General features: G+C 43.1%; 1 protein-coding gene across 1 annotated transcript in view; it reads right to left on the minus strand.

The window, feature by feature from the left end:
• Positions 1–11,542: 11,542 nt before the first annotated feature.
• Positions 11,543–20,718, minus strand: part of SLC15A4 (solute carrier family 15 member 4) — a gene marked incomplete at its 5' end in the record, with an annotated part of 41,434 nt that continues 32,258 nt past the window's right edge. Inside the window, 2 exons of the mRNA XM_019539387.1 lie at positions 11,543–13,110; positions 17,766–17,924. Of these exons, the coding sequence (XP_019394932.1) occupies positions 12,962–13,110; positions 17,766–17,924 (308 nt within the window). The remainder of the gene's footprint in view (positions 13,111–17,765; positions 17,925–20,718) is intronic.

The raw sequence follows: 20,718 nt of genomic DNA on the forward strand, positions 1-20,718 counted from the left end.
CTATTGCTGAAAAATAATGGCGAGACACTTTCCTACACCTTCTCCTCCCCTTTTTATATGTGAGCTTTCATCAAAGCTCGAACTATTTCAGCAAGGTCTATAGTTTGCTGGGGAAAAAAGTGGGGAAGATTAAAATGGATTTGTTTTCTCCACTTCTGCTTCCAGATTTCAATTTTCCTCAATGATGGGAGCAGAGGGGAAGAAACATTTGAATAGGATTTAGCAATGGTGTGCATTTTCTGCACACGAGACTTTTGCTATACGTGTACTCAGACTGTCACCCACGTAAAGCACAAGCGCAGTCAGGGATTGCGCCATACTTAGTACTGCTGAGGCTCAGAAAGTTATTCACAGTATAAAAAGCAGCTCTTTGAAGGCTATCTTCCTGATGCACTTATTACAGTACCCTCCCACTGGCTGCATCAATCTGAACAGCAAACCTCCTGCCCCTGATCATTCACAGAGCTGGTATTAACCCAGGCACTTGGCAGAGCCATTCAAATTAGAGCCGAAAGAGACTCGGTAGCTCTTCTGGCTTATTTTCCAGCCAACGCAGGTTTGTTTTTGAACATCAGTGAGATCTCTCGGGAGCTGAGCTCATTCGCAGGCTTCTGTGACTCGCTCTTCAATCTCCCATTCTTTATTTCACCTCATTACTGCTAGTAAGCAAGCGGCAGGGTGACAGACAGTCTACGCCGCCTTAGTCCCAGGCTGGCGCTGCATCGCAAAACCTTCCAGCTCTGACGGACTGCGCGACCTTGGGCAAGTCACTTCATCTCTTCCCCAGTAGGACCAATGTGCTCGTCCGCATAGACGAAGGTCTTTGAAAAAAGGCTTTTTTTAAATAGATATATTTCACAAGTAACCAGCACTATAGGACCGTGTGCAGGATGGTCTTATAGGCCTCATTGTAGAGAGGAGCAGATTTACTCTGTAAATACCATTCATTTAGACTGCAGTGTGTGTAGCGCAGTATCCCACGAGCGATTCCTGATGCTGCTGTTTTCCAGGCAGCGGTCTCATCAAATGATATTTCAGAGAAAAGGGGAGAGAAGCTATTTTCTGCATCCCCGATTAGCCCCTGCCCCATCAAGAGACGAGTCTCCCTCTCCACTTTGTATTCCTTATGTTGATTTTAATTTGCCACATGTATTTGAGAGAGCAGAGGACAGGCTTCCTCAGCTGCTGAAGATGTGAATTGGGTCAGGGAAACGCGAAGAATAAAGCCGTGTTTAATAGACTAGAATAGGCTCAGCAACTATTGAGCTCTTTTAATATAGACAACCCCACGTCACTTTATTAACTTCAGAGATGCTCAGTCTCTTGTTCAGGAGGCAGAAGAAAATGCATGCACTGTACCAAAAGTTAGAGAGGAAATTGAAAGGGGATGTTATCGGAGCTTGTTTTCTTACCGCACACCCTCTAGGACTGTTCGGGTGACGCAGTAAGATGATTTTAATTATAGGCAGCTCATGTCAAACCCTGCTGATTTAGAAGAAACCTGCCCCCAAGCTGTTCTGCCCAGGAACCTGAAATGTTTCAGGAAAAACAAGCTGCTCATTTCAACATGGGAAAAAAAACTGCGCAAAGATCATACCTCCTGTAAAGCTGTCTCTAAGCCAAGAGCTATATTCATGCTCCATACAGCCGAGCAGCTGTTTAAAGCCTGTCAATAGCTATCTAGCTACTTATCTCATTTGAGTGAGGACTGGAAAGAAAAGGTCCTTTGCACTGGGAATCAGATCAGACTACAGTATGTACTTGCATGGATGGCGAGCACGGGATGCTCTCTATCAGCTTCGCAGCTTTGTTCTTCCTCCTCCTCGCTGAGCCCAAGGCGCTGCAGTACAGGGTCTGTTCCCTGGACCATTCCCACAACAAAACAAGACACCTTCACAGACACCAGCAGAGAGAGCAATTTGTAATGTTGAGTTAAAATGACAGCGCAGCCAGGGACTTGCGTTTCTAAGGGGCATACTTACGTAAGTAACCATGCAGGCTAACCCATCCCATGGCTTCACTCTTAAACAGATGCTTGGATTTTGTGGCTGCAGTAAATTCTGACACTTAACATTTGAGATCCAATCTGCAGGTGTTTGTAATGGCTGTTGCTAGATTCAGGACCTGATCCCGCAACCTTATTCCAGAAGGTGTACGTGTAGACCGACCGTTACGGTTTCCCTTTCACTCCTCACATTTCATTTTGAAGGGAGGCAGCCCAGCGAGTTCAGAATAAGTCGTCAGCAACTCCCAGAACCAAACCTGTACAGATTGCTTATTCATACGTGGGTTTGACCATGGTAGCAGCTACAGGCCCTAATGCATGAGATTGCCCATACACACTATACGGCCTTTATTTTAAGTTACCATCCAACTAGATGACACAAAGGATTAAAGGTGAAAAAAGTGCACACAAGAGAAACAACTTGCTCAGTCTCACAGCGCAGTTAAGTGATAGGAGTACCACCAGAGCTCGTCTTCCGACTCACCCCGGGGCCTATCCGCTGGGGTGTGAGGCTGCCTTTCATTCTCCACCTCTTCCTTAACCGCATGACCCTAACACAACTCTGCTCGCATCTTCCTACAATTCAAATGCTGAATAGTTTGATACGACGATGTTACACATTGCGGGCCAAGAAAGGTTCAAGGCCTTTCACTTGTGTATTGCAAGGATTTATACGCTTCTACTCCTGTTTGAAACCCTTATAAAAATATATATTTGAAGTGTTCCAGCAATATTGAAGCACTCTGCAACACACACAGCAATTATTGCAGCACTTCATACATTTTGTTCTAGAAGTACTCGGGTTTGCACGGTTTGGTACCGTGTGGAACAATTTAATAATAGCGGAGCTCATCAAATTTTATGAGTTGGAATTTAGAAGTGATCAGGATTGTGGACATGCACAATATAATTTTAGAATGATGAAACTTTTAGAGACACTTAAGAGCACCAAGTGACAGGTTCACCCCTACCATACCCTAAGCAGGCAATATTAGTTCCCATAAAGACGCTAGACTGCTGCAGAACTGAAGTGTTGACTACATTAGGCAGCTGTGGGTAAAATGAACATGAACATTCATAAAAACTATCTAAACTGTTAGGAGTTAGAAGTGTTGAACAGATGCCTAAATACTTCCTTACACTCTCATTCTTTTATGAGTAGCGACTATCTTTTGAGACCCCAAATCCAGGACACACCACAGATCTCAGGTGCTCCAGCCCCAGAAAACGCAATCGTCGTTGCACGGGGATGTGGCTGGATTAATTAGCTCTGCTGACCACAGCACAGAGAGAATAGGACAGTTGATCTCTATCCATCTTCTCTTGGGGCTCGTCCGCAACATCTCTTTGGCCCATCGGTGAGCCAGTCCAAGCACCCCGCTGAGTGGAGGGGGCTAGGTGCATTGTGAATAGCTTTTAAAGATTCAGGATGGATTTTCCAAATTTAGGCCAAAATATAAAGTAAAAAAACAAAACAAAATCAAGTTCTGGGAGTCTCTGAGAACAGAGGGTGGAAACAGATGTCACCCTTTGTTGCCTTTGTGTTGCCGTTAAGTTTTTATGGTGGCACACAGCAAAAGCAAATGGATGTCCATACCCTTCATCATGCCACAAATGCCCACCTTTGTGGTTGTGACCAAAGGCAGCAACGATTGATTGACCATGGTAGTACCCGCTTTAATGTGGCAGATGTCCATCTGCTTTACGGCAGGAGAGCACAGGCAGCCTGCAGCTGCCCACGTTCTCAAGCTGCTCCAAGCAGGCGCTTTCTGGGCTCGGTCCCTCGTGCCCCAGGAGTCCCCAAGCAGGCTCAGGTCCTCCAAGCACTGGGAGTGCCCGTTTGGCTCTCCCCGTTTCCAGAAACATACCCCCGGGGGTTTCAGGGCACAGCTCTGGAAGCAGGGCTTTCTGACTCCCACCGCTTCCAGAGATGTGCCCTCTGAGACTGCCGGGGGAAGCTTGCTGCAAGCAGGAAACCTTGAATTTTCCTGCTGCCAAACATGCAACCCAGGGATTGCTGCCACAAGATCAAGGGGCAGACGACTGACACACGTCATTTGTGTCCCGGCACGGCTAATTGACTTCCTTTGGCAACATCTGTTTTTAGCCTGAGTCGCAGCCTTGCAACTTGAGACGCTTGGCTGTCTTATCTATTAGGGTCGGTCTACAGAGGAGAGTTATTTTGAAATAAAAGGAAGGTGTGAATTTTTAGGGGCATTCACACTTCCACACAAACTCCGCACATAAATACGTCATCTGCAGCATTAACGCCTGCGGTTTAGCTCGTTCCATGTGAAATATATTAAGAACAGTCTTCAGGGCAGACGAACAGCCACAAAGGGAGCTCATGCACATGTTCCTGTGGAAAAGCTAGGTGCTACTGCCCATTTCCCCGCATGGTGAAGCCCTTGGGTGGAGCTCTCCACCTTCAGTCCTGCATCAGATCCTATGCCACACTGTCCGGATGAGAGATGCACTTTAAAAGCATTGGCTAACGTATTTGAAATAAACATACTTGCATAAGAGATATTTTGGCACGATCCCTCCATCTGGATTGCAGGCATGACATGACTGCAAGGATATACAAGTACACCTTTGGCTTGATTTAAACTCGCTTTTGTCATGCACCTTTGTGCATGCCTCATAAACGCCCAAGGGAGATAAAGCAGGTGTGCATTCTGCTGAGAAAACAAGGCAATAGTGACTTGAGCGGTCCAAGCATGCCCCTGAAAGGAGAGTTCAGTCCTCTTTCATGGGGTATGCCTCCGAAGCTTGGTTTTCGCATGGACGTTGCGTGGCTTCAGCTGTGTCAGTAAAGTTAAAACTGGGCATGTGGGATGCCCGTGTAAAAAATGTGCTTATTCTGATGCAGCTTATTCCCAGAAAGAAAGGGAAGCTAGCTATGCCAATATAAAGCAAAATGATGTTGTCAAAACGGCACTGTAGCATCCATGTGATAAAGCACGCTCCCCCATCCAAAAGATCTCTGTACAAAATACACGTGTAGAGCATCCCTAGATCCAAACATAGCAACTTACTCTTACCTCCTGCAAGGGAATTTTGGAACTTTTTTGGATGGCGTTTCCGCACTAGTCAGCCAATAAGAAATAAAAATGAGTTCTTAACCGATTTATTGGAGGTACGTTGCAGTACTTCTCATCGCACCAGTACACGTGCCATCACGCATGGCTGTGCAGCCGCCGTGAGGAAGACAGATTGAAGAGAACTCACTGTTACTTTTGTGGATGTTATTCAATTTTCTTTCAACCACTTTCAGTAATTTACTTCTTGTACTGCAAAACACTGTATTTACCAGCGGAGAAACACCTGTTTTATGTTCCTAACTCATCGTACCTCAGAGGCAAAATACCCACTGGTTGGGGGTAATCATCTGCTTCAATTTAAATTCTTTAGCACCTGGATGGAGATTTCCTTCCTCAGGAAGAACCAAAATGAAAATTTTGCAACTTTTAAGTTGCAGTTTAGCAACAGCTAGGAGGCCCATGGGTGCTGAACACCATACAATAGCCAAAATTGTTTGTGTATCTGATGCATCTAGTTCAGTTTATATGTTCAAACCAGGTGTTTTTCAAACTGTTTTAGATTCATAATTAACTAGTGTCCTTCCTCCTCCCACACAAAATCCACTTGGCTTTCCTATCCCTCAGAAGAGTTGTCTCTTACGTGGAGGGTGAACTGGACCCTGAAGTGCTTGGTTACAGAGACACACAGGCACAGTCAGGTAAAGCAACCTGCACTTTCCTTATCATCCAGGACTGGATACAGGCAGACCTATCCGAACACTCACAATGGATGAATTCTGACACTACCAAAGGAAAAGGGAGTTGCTGTCCTCTTTCCTCCATGGCCTCCAGCCTTAAGCTCGCTCATCACTCTGGGTTTAGCGCACACATACTAACGCCATCCTGCCTTGGTGACAAAGGCCCATATTACTGCTAGCCAGAGGGCTGCGACAGTCACAAAGGGGTAAGGAAAACCTCTTTTTACACATGCTTCTAATGCGGTGCCGGGAACTTTTAATTAGTGAGCCACTGCTGATTAAAAGTGCCTGTGCATCGCATGCATCAGCAGTGCAGCATGCCTCCACGCTGAGAACTAAAGTGCATCCAGTGTATTTTAGTTTAAAGCGCACCACCCGCTGCCATTTTCTCAGTGTGGAGGTGCACGGGTGCTGCTGATACCCATGACGCGCACGGCTGCCAGGGTGCATCGATTTACGTGCTTCAGCAGACTCCGGCTGGAGTCATGTACCTGCTACTACAGTAGACTCCAGCAGACTCACTAGATTTCCAGCTTACTCCCAGAGTAAGTTAATTCAAGCAGTATTCAAACCGGGGCTAACACGCAGCAGAAAACTCTACATCAAAAGTCTAGACAAAAAATGATTTGCAGACAGGTCTGTCAGAATTTTTTTTTTTTTTTTTGCTGAGAAGCTAACGGTTATTTAGAAAGCAAAGTATAATCAATAACGTCTAAATAAGAAGCAGAAGATGACTTTAAGAGCAATGCTGGAATCTGCTGAAATCAGCATTGATATTTACACTCACCCAGCCAAGAACTAAAAAGGTTAGATAGTCTAAGTTTCATAACACAATTGTGTCATTAAATTACTAGGAATCAGCATTCACGTCACAATATTTTCTTACTTTTTGACCCTATGCATCTACATTTTCCCATCAAAACAAGACATGCAATACCTTAGCAGCCTGAAAAGAACAGAAGACAAGGCTGAGCTTCTGTCTGGTTTCATGGAAGTTTATTATTTAAAAAAAAAAACGCCCAAGAATTCATAAAGCTAGGAAGCCAAACAGATACTGGTGAGACTTGCTGTATGTCACAGCTGGTAGGATGCTGACCAGACAGAGGTGTACACAACTATTTATTCAAATTCATTTCATTTCAAGTTGCATATATCCCCATCATCCTTGCTGATTTATATATATAATTTTTTCCATTTCACGTTCAATAGGCTTTAAACCCTCTGCCCTAGATATGACTATGTATCAGGGATGCGCAAACAGAGCTTATGAAGTGCCTTGGAAGCTTTTCAGATGACAAGATGCAATTTTTAAATTATGAAAGGAGCTATGTACAAGACATTTCATTTCCATTTCTATTTCTTCAATCAAGTGCTACTGTCCACTATCCTTCTGCCTGTAGGTTGGATAACACTGGACAAATTGCAAACGTGGGTTAGATAAATTCTAATACATACATGTGTTTATGGTCTTTAAAAAGGCACGGTCTGATTTTTTTCCCCTTGTTCCCACATGCTGCTATGGCCAATTTTCACAGCTAGATCTCGAACAGGTGAGTAGATGCAATCTGAAGATGATGCCAAGTCTTTAAAAATGCATAGGGGTACTCACTCAAGTGCACTCTACAGCTTTCAAAAATCATGCTAGTGCAAGACAAGCTACACCAAATTTGCCCCGTTTTTCCTTGTTCGCTCTTCATTTTTTTGTTGACTGTCCAAGTTGATTTATGGTCTCTTTTGTATTAATAAGCCTCATTATTGATATAGTAATGTTTTGTGGTGGTGCTGCTGCCGCCGTGATGGTCCAGGAAATATGACTGAGGCAAGGATTTTTGTGGGCGATAGCTTTTATTGGACCAACTGCAAGGTTGGAAGAGATTTGGACAGGCTTTTGTGTAAATTCATAGTAAGAGGAACCCGAATTTAATTCATAAATATCCTTGTAGTCAAAAAACATAAGTTTTATCTAGAAGTGCACCAATACTTTGGTCCCATATCAGATTGGCACTGATAAGGAAAACTGACAGTATTGGTGATCAGCTTTTTTTTGGGCTGATGTGGCTGAGCGTGTCTGATAATGTCCCATGCACGCACGCAGCTGCAGTGAAGCACACGGACGGCCAGGAGCGCAGCCGGGTTCGGCTGGTAAGTCTGTTGTAGGGGAGCAGACTGAGGCCCCCGCAGCGACCTGGTGTAAGGATGTGGGGCTGGGGCAGGCACTGTCCAGCCGCGGTGGGATGGCGCCATGAGTAGCTCATCTAGAAGGTGGGGGGGGCTTCCACTGCTGCACACACCTGGGGAGGGCACAGTGGGGGGGGCGGGGAAGTGTGCCCCTGGATCTGGGCACAGGGCAAGGGCGGGCTACAGCTGTAGGCTGGGATGGCACCAGGCTCTTCCTGATAGGGGCTGAGGGCAGGGGGCAGCAGTGCTGGGAGCGGGGGCTACAGTAAAATTTTGAGGTGGCTGCAGTCCCCCCATAGCTGCCTCTCCCAGTGCCAGCCATCCCGAGCACTGCCCGGCCCATCTGCCCTGCCAGGAAGAGCCTAGCGGCACCCCAGCCCCAGCCTGCAGTAGCAACCTGCCCTCGCCGTGCACACAGATCATGCCCCATGCCCTCCTGGGGTGTGTGTAACCCTCCACCCCTGGACGTGCCATTCGCAGCTGCATCCTGCATCCTGCCGCAGCGGTGCAGCACTTGCCTGTGCCCCTCCTTCACTATGTGGGGCTTCGGTCTGCCTCCTGCTCCTTCCCCACAAGACTCACTAGCCCAACTCACTCTCCAAGCTGCCCAGCTGCATATCGGATCAATATGGCTCATTAAAAATTGGCCATGGGCATCAGCCCAAAAAATCTCTATTGGTGCACCCCTAGTTTTACCATTACACAATATATCTACTCAGCCGTGCGCATCTATACTGCAGCCAGCGTACACATAGGGAAGCGTATTTCAAATACGCTCCCTGGGTAATGATAGTATGCCAGCACAGATGTCAGCACAGACTAATGAAGAACCGCAATTCCCATGACTGTTTGGTGAAAGCTGCTTCCAATTTGAGTTTTAATTTCACAAGAAGGCGGGCAAAGACCACTTTCTCTTGAGCTATAGGGCTGCTGTAAAGCTGATGCAAGGAGGTCAGCATACTATCCAGTTTTATTGTGAGGACTACTGTTTCACACCAATTTACAAAACATGGGTACAGCAGCAGCGCAGTACATAGGGCATGGGGAGAACTTTGTTTCACCATATTCTGTGCATTAACAGCCAGATAATGTTAACTAGTCCCTGCTCAAGTTTTTCAACCATTATTCACTGCGTATTTTAGATTTGCTAGTACCTTGAATGAGTCTTTATAAACAGCATTTACCCTCAACACATAGGTTTTTTCCAATTTTTGGTTCATTCTCTACAGCATCATGTCTTGCATTGGCCTTAGAGGAAGCCACAGACAGAGGTATATGCAGTTAACTCATATAAGCAACAGCAAAAAGCAACAAAAAAATGTCAAGTACTATAATGACGCTGTATCGCTATTTTGACTGCTCATATGAAACTCATTATAACCTCTCCTTCCTAAAAAGCTTGTCTCCATTAACACAGTCTGTCTTGCATGGAAGACCACTTATTAAGGTTACTTGCTTTAATCTTTTCAAAGGGCAAATTTAAAACACCAAGAATAAATAAATAATTTCATGCATCAATAAGCAAAGATCCAGCGTGAAACTGAAACTTGTTTGGCAAGATCCAGCCCCAAGCAACTCTTTACAACAGAGCCAAATAGTATTTCCATTATAAATCCCTAACAGACCCAAAAACTATAGCTGCAATAACCAGCACCGATATAATTAAATAATTCATGTCAGAGACTGGTATAAAGCAGAGAGATTGATGGGTCCTTATGATAAACAGAGACTGATGAGGGCTTTGTAATAGGTTTCCCTTAACTAAAAATCCTTCTTTAGACAAGGCAGTTGTTTACGTGCATACCTGCAAAGAGTAGAGAGCAGGTGTTTTGCATTTTGCAGAAGAGCTGCCAAAAATATATGAACGCTGGAGAAATGCAATATATCCACAATGATAATGCAAGCATCCAGTCTCCCAAGCACAAGAAAGCTATTCTTCATGTGTTTGGATCGCATCCTCATACACAAATTAAGATTTACACATTGCTGCTACTATTTTTCTTCATTTAGAGAAAAATAAGTAAGCTTTAAATGCTACGTGATATAGTGTGCATCTAAGCATGCACTTGTTTTAAATGCAAAAGGTATCAGACCAGTCAAACGCTTAGGAATGTCCATTAGAGCAACTCCTGTGAGATCTTTCTGGTACACTGAACAATCTGAAGAGTGAACATAACCAAAATTTTAAAATTGTACACTTCAAGGTATTTCACTAATTAGGTATAGTGCTCAGTCATGAAGTTAATTGATTAATCATACTTCTGTGAATGGAGTGGAAATATTAAAAGATAAGACTTGGAGAAAGAATCAGCTAAGCCTTTGAGTCACGAAGAGACCGTATCCCTTTGATGAGAAGTGCCAGATTAATCTTCATAAATGGTCATAATTACTTGTGCCTGGGGCTCAGCCAAGTCATTCCAAATAAAAATTAAATTATACAACTGATTGCATGTTCCATCTCCTCTCCAGAGTGTTAGAACAACCATAGCCTTGCAATTACAAGCAGGCATTTACTGTTTACATGTTACAATACAGAGAGCATCCTTACTACAACTGCGCAGGAAAGAAACAGCCAATAAATACGGTTACATTACTCACATTTATGAAAAGCGAATGTAACATTTTGCAAGTGCAAACCTTTACGGGTTCTTCTAGGAAAGAGAATCAGGCTTCTTTCTAGTCACTGTAACTGGACCTTCTTTGCCAAAGTGTCAAAGCCAATGTTACATCTGTAGTTTCTTTTGTTTTATTTGCAAAGTTACTCTCTTCTTAAGAGAACTTGGTTTTAATTAGGTCACTTTCATAATGCTTAGAAATTTCATGCAAAGCATTGCAAGCCTGATAACTGAGAAGAGCAAGAAAAGGAAAGGAGTCCTCTTCTGGAGTTTTCTGCCCTTGTCCTTGTCACTTGCAAAGTTGACAGTCAAGGGTTCACCAGAGGAAAACAACAATTAAAAGCACAGAAGCCAAGCTTCTGTGTCAGGCTCTTCTTCATACCCCCTGGCAAACGTAAAAGCACTCTTGAAAGAAAAGTGGAAGCCGGTATCGATACAACAGTAATAGCAACAGTAACGCCCGCTTTTCTGCGGCCGTACGTAGTTTGAAGTGCAAAACAGTATACCAAGGAATCCAGCACCACAAATGCATCTCCTCTGTGCTCCTTGCTAGAACAGTCCTTTTGAATGGGAGAGGTCTACAGAAGTAGTTCCTTGAACGGCTACATGATTCTCCTCCAGCTTACACCATCTTTGCTAAGCACAGTAATCTCTCCCACGCTGGCTTCAAATAGGATGCTCCACACACAAGGTATGAAACAGAAACATTAGCCAAGAAGGGATATTTACTGTTTTGCTTACATGGGGTGCAGTGCTTATATCCAGGATTTATTCACATCTTAAACCACACTCCATAGCTAGAATTTTACATGCAATGTGTGTGGCATCACCTTAAATTAGCCTTTTACTAAGACAACAAATAAGAAGTTACTCCAGTACTTACCAGATTCCAAGATACATTCTATTAATTGGCCAACTTAATAGATTTTCAAGATGCATTTGGGAAAATAAAGACCAAAGAAGCAGGATATCTGCAGTGTAATTTTATTCACTTAGGAACAAAGGGTCAAGTCACAGCATCATAATTCATTTTGTTTTGTAAACTCATTAAAGAAACAGTCTAAGTACAAAAATGACCACTGTAAGAGTTTAAAACGCAGATGCCCAAGGAAACCAGGGGTTCAACACATGAATGAAATGTTGGTTTTTCGTTTTTTCTGTGTAAATTTTTGCTAAGTATTGCTTTCCATACTTTCTGCACATGTAGTCTTAAATACAGCAGGGCAGAGCAATCGAGAGTTGATCAGGCTGAAAAGTAAAAGCAACTTTTACACTGCTGCAGGAATGTGTTGCTGGAAGATATTAGCCCTACAGTGCATTAGCTAGAAGAAGATGTGTTAGACACCAAGACCGGGCAGAAAAAGACATCCAATTAGTATTGCACGTTCATCTACTAAGAGGCCTAATGAAATTCAGGTCTTAATTCTTTCTTCCTTTACTCAAATATATAAAGTCCCCATAAAGGAGAACTGATGGAGAACTGACAGAGAAGTCGCCAATTCAAAGAACACATTTTTAAAATGCTCCAATAGGTTTGTCACCAATCTAAAAAAATAAATAAATAAAACAATTTCTGGAGCAAAACCCAATTCAGTCCCAACAACTGCTTAACATGAACCAAAAATCATAGCAGCTATTGACAAGCTACTATATCCTACACAGACCGTCAAGATCATCCAATGCTGAAAATTAAAGCTTGGACTTAAACCTTTTATCATTTGCAATGAAAGGCCAATTATGGGCATGTTCTGTCCCTTTTCATCCACACGAGTCCTACCGAGCTCAGTTTGTCTCCATTTATTCTGAATTTCACCTACAAATTTTAGCCTTTCTTCGAAAACCAGAAAAGCTGCTTTCTTACTAATTCAGCCAGCCTCTTCACATGATAACCACATCTGAAAGAAATAGAGAAGTGTGTGGCAGCAGGTGCCTTCAACACAAGCTAGAACCTGTGGAAGACATTTTCCTACAGGATCCATCTTCCTTCATTGAGCAACGTTCTTCAATTAAGACACATGACCTTTAAATGATGACTCCATTATTCGTCTCTGACTAGTCACGTTCAGTTTCCGAAGTTTAAGTGTCCCAACTTGTAAGAATTAAGTAAACATCTGAAGATTTTAAACAGAGCCTTGAATGCCTAAAGTTAATGCACTTCCAAGATTTGTATTTGCCCTATAGCAGGGCATAGTGCAAGAAGTGAGCCCCGCCAACATAAGGCACTTACCTACATGACATGGGAAAGGGGCAGGAACGAGAACTCATGTAACATGCAAATTTAAAGAAAAAAGTCCCACTGGAGAACAGCTTAAGATCTTGCAGACTCACTGCACTGCCAGTCTATTGTGTTGGTCTACAACTGCTCTTCTATTTCAGATAATGTCAGGTCCTCCCATTGGCAGTCACTCCATTAGTCCTCATTCTTTGATGGTCATATTTCACAGAAACAATAAGGAAAAGCAGGAGGGTTACTCCTTGGATAGCCGCCAGCATGAAAAAGTAATAGTTCAAGTAGCAGCCATTAATGTTACCTAGAAAGAATTGAGAGAAACAGGTACACACGGGAAGTATACAAATAAAAGTGTCAGTCCTTTAAAAACTGTCTCTGCAAAGGCACAGGAAAAACCACACCCAAGTCACATGCGCATCAGATAAATCTCAATCTCCCCGCCCCGATATCTGCATATTAAATCGGCAATAAAAGTGACATTTATAAGGAAAATACACAGGCCCGACAGGCATGAGGAACGTATGCTATATATTTTGACTTTGTGCTTTTACCTCTTGAAGTCAACAAAGTCTCTGAGGAAATACAGACCCCCCTTTCCCTATGATTTCCCTGAAGCAGGCCCTGTTAGCACTACAAGAAATAGGCTTTTGTGGCCCAATACGTACATGCATAACAGACAAGAGGGAGCTATGTAAAAAAGCTCTTCCAGAGGAGGAGAAAAGCAAATGCTAGGTAGAAGCATTTAAATAATATACATATGCAAGCCTTTTCAGACCCTTTCTTCAAATGACACTATTTAGCTCTAAGAGTTGAGTTAATGTAAAAAAGTTAATTATTTTAATACATGGAGACCACCATTAAGAGCTGCCTTGCTTAAAAAGGAAAAATTACCCCCAATGGAAACTATACAAACCACATCTGTGGTCTTTGCATTACTGTCAGAAAATTTTACATTTAATATATTTTTAATTTCAAGTCTAAAGGTCCAACTTGTGTCAAAACTCCCCCCCCAAAATACTAATACAAATATTCTTCTCCATGGATGTACATGAGGCATCAGAAACTGGCAACTCAAATTTCACTCTTCTGCTAAGTCTGGACTTTTAAAACAAGCTCTATATTGGAACGTGCTTAGATTTAAGGCACATCAGTGGAACAAGGTTAGACAGCTGTGCAAGGTGATTCTCAACAACAAGGACCAAATATAAGTTGGCCTCCACTATCCAACATATTCACAACTTTTGTGGCCAAAGGAACTGTACCACTAAAGAGGTCAGTGAGGAACATTGTGGACCCTTTGCCCCAACTTTTTTTTTCCTACACCTGAAATTCCATAGTCAAACTATCATTTCTGTAAATTACTTTTACCTTGTTGAACCATTTTTAATGCAACTTGCAGTCAATTTGCATATTAGGTGTAAAGAATGAGAGATTTATAAGTGGTTTCACTTGTGCTTTGGCTAGTCTAAAAAGTTTTTTTGCTCCAATACATTTTCCAAATAAGCTTCTATAAATAATCCTTGGACTGCAGATTATTCAAAATCTAAATAATACATGTCACCAGCCATACAATCTCTTTTGGGAATTTAATCAGATGAGTAACTGAGAATCAAATCAAAGACGTGAATTAATATTCAAATTTCAGGGTTCACTTACTTTGCACATTCTCCAATATTCAACTGACACTGACAAGATAAAACAAACCACAAGCCAAAAAACATTCAGTAGGATATTTATGGAAAACAAATAGAGCAAATGGGTGTAAAAGCTTGTACAGGCATTGCCAGAAGTTCTGCTGGACGTGGCCACCTCTGGCCCTTAATAATATATACAAAAAAACTGAACTGGTGAACCTATAAGAAAGAATTAGTTCCATTTCCTCCCCTTCAAAAACACATCCACCACAGGCTTCAGCCATCCTTTCCAAGGCATGAATGTGAAAACTACAGATCATTCACCCCTAGCATTACATTTTTTTCAAGGACCCCCATAAGGCTTTGATTTAAAATCTTGTGTTTTGCAGCTTCATTCAGGGGGCTAAAGTAAGATTTTTCAAATTCTGTTTATATGCAACCAATTCTTTTTTTGACAATTGTTTCAGCCTCAGCTAATGTTAGGCGGTGCCTGCATGTCTGGAGGTCTAGCTCTCTCTTCCTTTCTAAGCCAAAGGGGAAAATAAAGATGTACAAAAAAAACAAATGCCATCATAAAAACAAAGTTAAACAGTATTTATTCATGTAAAGCCAAGACTCAAAATCCCTCTCAACCTGGTCTCAAAACAAAAAGTTAGGAATTCATCCAACTATGTGGAACTTTTTGACTCAATTCACCTCTGACACTCCCCAAACTGGTTTTAAACTAGTGATTTGTGGCACATTAAATAATTCTAAATTAAGAGAGATCACTGGTTAAACATTATCCCTCTGTTAAGAAATGAGCTCTTACTATTGCTGCATTTCCAAGAACAATACACTCTGGCTCACTGCCAGCATGCCACATGAGCCACAGCCAATTGGACCATTATGGTTATCCTAACGGGTAGAGGGGGAATGCAAAAATAGTGAGGCGTACATCAATTCTTACAAGCTGTGCATGCATATAGTGTTGAGATTAAATTACTTTAAATTACCGAAACTTAAGATTCAATTAAATTAATTTATAATAAAAAGCAATAAAAGCAACATCAGTCTTCCCCTGACATTTAAAATACAATATGCATTTGAATCTCCATTTGAAGAGAAGTGTTTTAAAAAGTAGTAATTTTCCTTTATGAGATGGGATGTTAAAACTCCATGAAATCTCAGTTTTTAGCATAGAAATAATTTCAGTGTACCAATCAACACTTAAGTGCCAGCAGACAGTAAGCTCTATTGCTATAAACTAGAAGCAGTGGGAGAAAGCAAAAGGCAACAAGAGTTAATGCCCTAGTATATTGCTGCATTTCCTTAAATTTATGCTCCAGTATTTAATGAAAAGCTTATTCATTCATAAAGCTTCATTCTCACGTCTGATGGTCCCTAGAAGATGGATTATTTTCTACAATAAAGTGTTGGCAAACTTAGTGAATTTCACGTTGGAAAGAGTACTCAAACAGTGCAAAAAGCACAAAATAGCAATAGAAAAAATCCTATTTATACATTAGAAACTTGAAAGGGCAGCAATGCAAGATACCACAAACCAAAGCCACCTGATGTATGCCTCAATCTTGACTCAGAGGCAATGCCACAGAGTAAAGGAGGATCAAGCTATGCAGGCGCTATTTAGGGCCAAGAATGGTCGGGTTATCTGGTCACATGGACATCTGTCCAACAGAATACAAAACGAACTCAGCATCTTATTCTGCACGGGTGACCAAAGAACCACCTAAGGGCAACACATTTACAGTCCTAAAATAATCTGGCAGACCTCTGTGGATTATTACGCAGGGGAAATGCATCATTGATTTTTCTCAGACTGGTTTATCACAGCTTAAAGGAAAACCTAGGCTGAATCATGATGGACAAGGTACAAAAAAAGCCACAAGGCTTCCAATTTAAGGTGCCAAGAATAACAAATGTTATTTTGTGCCAAATTACTCTTCCCCACTATTTTAGGGCATAGCAGCTACATCAACCCATATGGTATTATATCAAAACTAAATGTGTCCCTATTGTGCAGCTGAAGAAACTCCCATTTTTCAGTATTCTAAATTTGTTTTAGTGAAGGCATCTAAATAACAAAAGGTTAACCTTTTTGCCAACAGTTTTTGAAGGGAAAAAAATAAAAGATGTCAAGTTACGGTATTAACAGTATTAAGTTTAGATGGCATCCAATCTACCTAAAGGGTAAATCCAACATACAATGCAGGCAGCATTTTTAGACAGTAAATGCACTAAGCAAACACTGATGTACATGGAAGCTTTACCCATACATCTCTTTCTGGAACTAGTCAAGCCACTGAAGTCTGTAAAGGATTTTATGAAATTCCCAAGGTGCCACCTACTGGTGCCAACGATTATGTTTCATTTCAACTGATAGCAGGACTTAGGCTAGGCTGTAAAAGAGCATAAAACTGAGAGCAAATGCAAATTTAAATCTTATGGTCATTGTTGAAGTACCTTGGAAACTGAAATCCCACGTAACTGCTCTGCAGTCGATAGCTGGGTATTTTGCTTTATTCCTGGGATACACGTACACAACTTGGGAATGCAAACTATTTCTTTCAACTGCACCTATTAAACATCTCCTAGATACCCCCAAGAACAATACCCCCAGATGGACAAGTGAGGGAAGCAGTAACAGAGCTAAACAGACGTGAATCAACTCTTAGGAACACTGACATCTATATGTAGAGACCTATCTAATTCACGGGGGCTGCCCTCTGATCTTGTGGGCAGAACATAGGCCTGGCAGCCATTTTGCAAGTGGAGAGCAGCCCCCCCTCCCCCCCACCACAACTGACTGGCAAGGTGCTCTGGTGACCGCACCCCTTGCTACTGACCGACTGCAGGGTCTGCCTGTCATGTGGCCCCTCCTGGTGCTGCCGATTCGTGGAGAGAGGTAGGGCCACGTGACAGGCAACCCTCTCAGCCAGAGGCAAGGGGTGCAATGGGGGAGGGAGGGGGGTTGGCAGCAATCTTGGGCCATCTCCCCTCCTCCGGGGAGCCAGTGTTTTATTCTTAGCAAGTCCCACCCCCGCTGCAGACTTTACCGATTGTACAGGTATTGTCCAGACTGCACAGAATCTGCAAAATTGCAAATTTGGTACAACCCTATTTATAAGTTCTAATACCGCCATTACAACAACATATCTCCAATTATATCAATATCCAACTTGAAATTTTCTTTGCCACGTTAACATTCTGATCTACAAATTCAAGCACTTTCCAAGCTATTTCCAATCCTTGAAGTGTAATTCTTTCTAATGAATTGTTCTCTTCTATTTCAACATCCTCCAATATGCTGAAAATAACTTACCAAAATCTGTATGATTACTCATCCAGCCAATTGCTTTAACAGACACCAATGCCAGCAGTCCTGAGCCAACAAATGACCCAATCCCAGAGAAGAAAAAGAAGAGCCCCATAATGGCACTTTGCATTGATTTGGGAGCAGCGGAATATGCAAATTCTAGACCTGTATGCAAAGAGAAAAGAGGGAGGTGGAGGGACAGGATATCAAATCTTTAATAAATGAAAGCGCTTTGTTACTAATCTGAGGTGCCTGCTAATGACACCATTTAAGAACAAGGACTGACATTTCAGGGGCCATAAGGGATTAAGACACCTAAAACCCATTGATTTCCAATGACATTATTTTACTTCCTTAGGTTCCTTTGAACATTCTGAGTTTAAACAACGTAAGAGTTATAGCAATCCATTAAATACCATGTAACGTTTGATACTTTTATTTTTCTCCAATTCAATAACTGCCATGGTAGTGATTTTTACTTGTACAACACTTTTCTCATGTTAGCAAGATCTTTTAAAAACATTGCCTGAAGAAGGTCCCACATTTCTGGAACTGACCTGTAAAATAAGAGTCAACCGAGATGCAATTCAAGTCCTGCACACTGAAGTCAGTTCACACAGGGAGTTTACACTACATTATTGTATTGTGCAAACTAGTTTCAGGTAGCCTGTAGACAGAGCACCAAACAGTACTTAAGGATCACATCTCTCCCGGCCCCGCTGGCTCCGGGCGCCAGCACCCGGCTCCTGTCAGATGGCAGGCAGATCAGGGACCCGCCAGCACCTCCCGGAGGGCTGAGCCGGAGTCCTCCCAGAGGTGCGTGCCTCCAATCTGCCTACCAGCTGACAGGTGCTGGGTGCTGCCACCGGCAGCACCGATCCTCTCGGCGCTGGGTGCAGGCTGTGTCCAGTACTGGTCTGTCATCTGGCAGGCAGACTGGGGGCCCACACCCCTGGGAGGACTCTGGCACAGCCCGCACAGCCCTCCTAGGGGTGCAGGGAGCTGCCGTTCTGCCTACTGGATGACAGGAGGCCGGCGCTGCCAGATGGGACCAGCGCTGAAGTCAGTAAGCCTGGTTTTCAAACCTGAAACGTTTTGAGCTCCCTTGTTTCGTTTCAAAGGCTTTTGTTTCGTTTTGATTTTGCTATTTCAAGCTCGAAAGGCATTGAAACAGCTTTGAAATGAAAAGCCAGGTGAAATTTTGCACACTCCTGCTAACGAAGATGTCTTGCTCCAAAGTAACCCACAGTGGTGTTTTTACTCGTATGAACTCTCACAGAGTAGTCCGAGTTAGCAAGACCCAGACTCCGTCATTTGGTTTCCATTCTCTGATCCAGGCATATTGCTGTTGAGTTCGTGGCTGCAATGTAGCTGTATCAGTTTTGCATTTCTGTGTACGTGTACGTTTTCGTTGCAACTTAAGGCACAGGGATGTAAAATCTGTATGCAAGCCAACTGCCTGTGTCATCTCTCCCTCCAGTCTGGAGGTGGGAGATCGTTAATCTTTCTTAAGTCTCCCCCCACTGAAGCTTAACAGACAAACAATGTTTACAAAATAGTGAGATTAACTGGAAAAACAGACCCAGGCTACAGAGCTTAAATCCCACCAGGAAATATTGGAACAGGCCCAATCCTGAATGTGCTTAACTGTATAGTAAGTGAAGTCATACAGAAACCAATGGGCATTTGTACTCACGTTTGCACTACAGCATTGGGAGCTTTTAAAAGTGCTCGGTGCTGTGGCGCATGCATTTGTACAAATGGTGATATGCATATCAGTGCTGAGAAAATGGCAGTGGCATGCTTTTGAACCAAGACACATGGAAGGTGTTAGTTCAAAAGTGCACCGCCACCATTTTCTCAGCCCTGACATGCATTTCACCATTTACTGAAACGTATGCGACACAGCGCCAAGAACACCAGCTCACAAGTGGAGCAGACTCAATTAATCTGTTGGATCTCCGACACTTCACAGCAGACAAATGCGTATAAATGCCCAATGAGGCTACTCACAGGGCTAGTCGCATACTGGCATACCTCTGCAGAACTGCAGTCAAGATCTGGTCTCCAGATAAAAGGTCAAGAGGTAGATGCTGATGTCTCCAAATCCATATCGAATTGGAACCCTTCAAATCAATTTGGAAACATTTGATGATTTGGACATAAACACAGCTTTAAAACTTTTTTCTACATACCTCTAGGTACCAGGCGGCTCATGAATGCTGCGATGCTGGGGCACATGGAGCATCCCACAGGAGCGTAGGGGTTTCCGCAGCACACTCAGCAGCAGACCTGTAAGTGGACCAGAAGCACTTCCGGATCCATAGGAGAGCATGCCAGGGGGCCTCCCTGGCTCAGCGACTGGTGGCTCCTGGGTCTGGGGGTGGGGCACCAGGGTCCCCCTGCAGCTGATCACCGAGCCAAGAGGGTACAGAGGCCTCCTAGCATGCTCCCCGGCAGACCCAGAAGTACTGCCGGTCCACTTCCGGGTTCACTGCCGAGCACGTGGAAGGCCCCCCTGCATGCACTCCTGTGGGACATTTCATGCATCACAGCTTTCACAAGCTGTGCTGGTACATCGAGGTATGTAGGAAAAACATTTAAAGCTGCGTCTATGTCCGAATCAGCATCAAATCTTCAGATTCGGTCGAATCGAATCAGGGACAGCGATCTGAATCAACTAACCAAATCACCGTCCTTGATTCAGGCTGAATCCAAATCCGAATCAAATAGGGCCTGCTTCGCGCACCCCTAATATTTAACCTTAGCTGTGCCTGCTGTTTGCTCAGACATGAAGAAGAAAGCACTGTATTCAAAAGCTGGTTTAAGTATATCCCAGCCATTCAATTGGTCCAATAAAAGTTATTGCCCACAAAAATCCTTGCCTCTTGAATCTCTTCAGGACCATCATGGCTACATCACTCAAACAGTTTCATAGTTTCTAGGGTCGGAAGGGACC

The sequence above is a fragment of the Crocodylus porosus genome, unplaced genomic scaffold (genome assembly GCF_001723895.1).
Source record: "Crocodylus porosus isolate Cpor-Errol unplaced genomic scaffold, CroPor_comp1, whole genome shotgun sequence".
Lineage (NCBI taxonomy): Eukaryota > Metazoa > Chordata > Crocodylia > Crocodylidae > Crocodylus > Crocodylus porosus.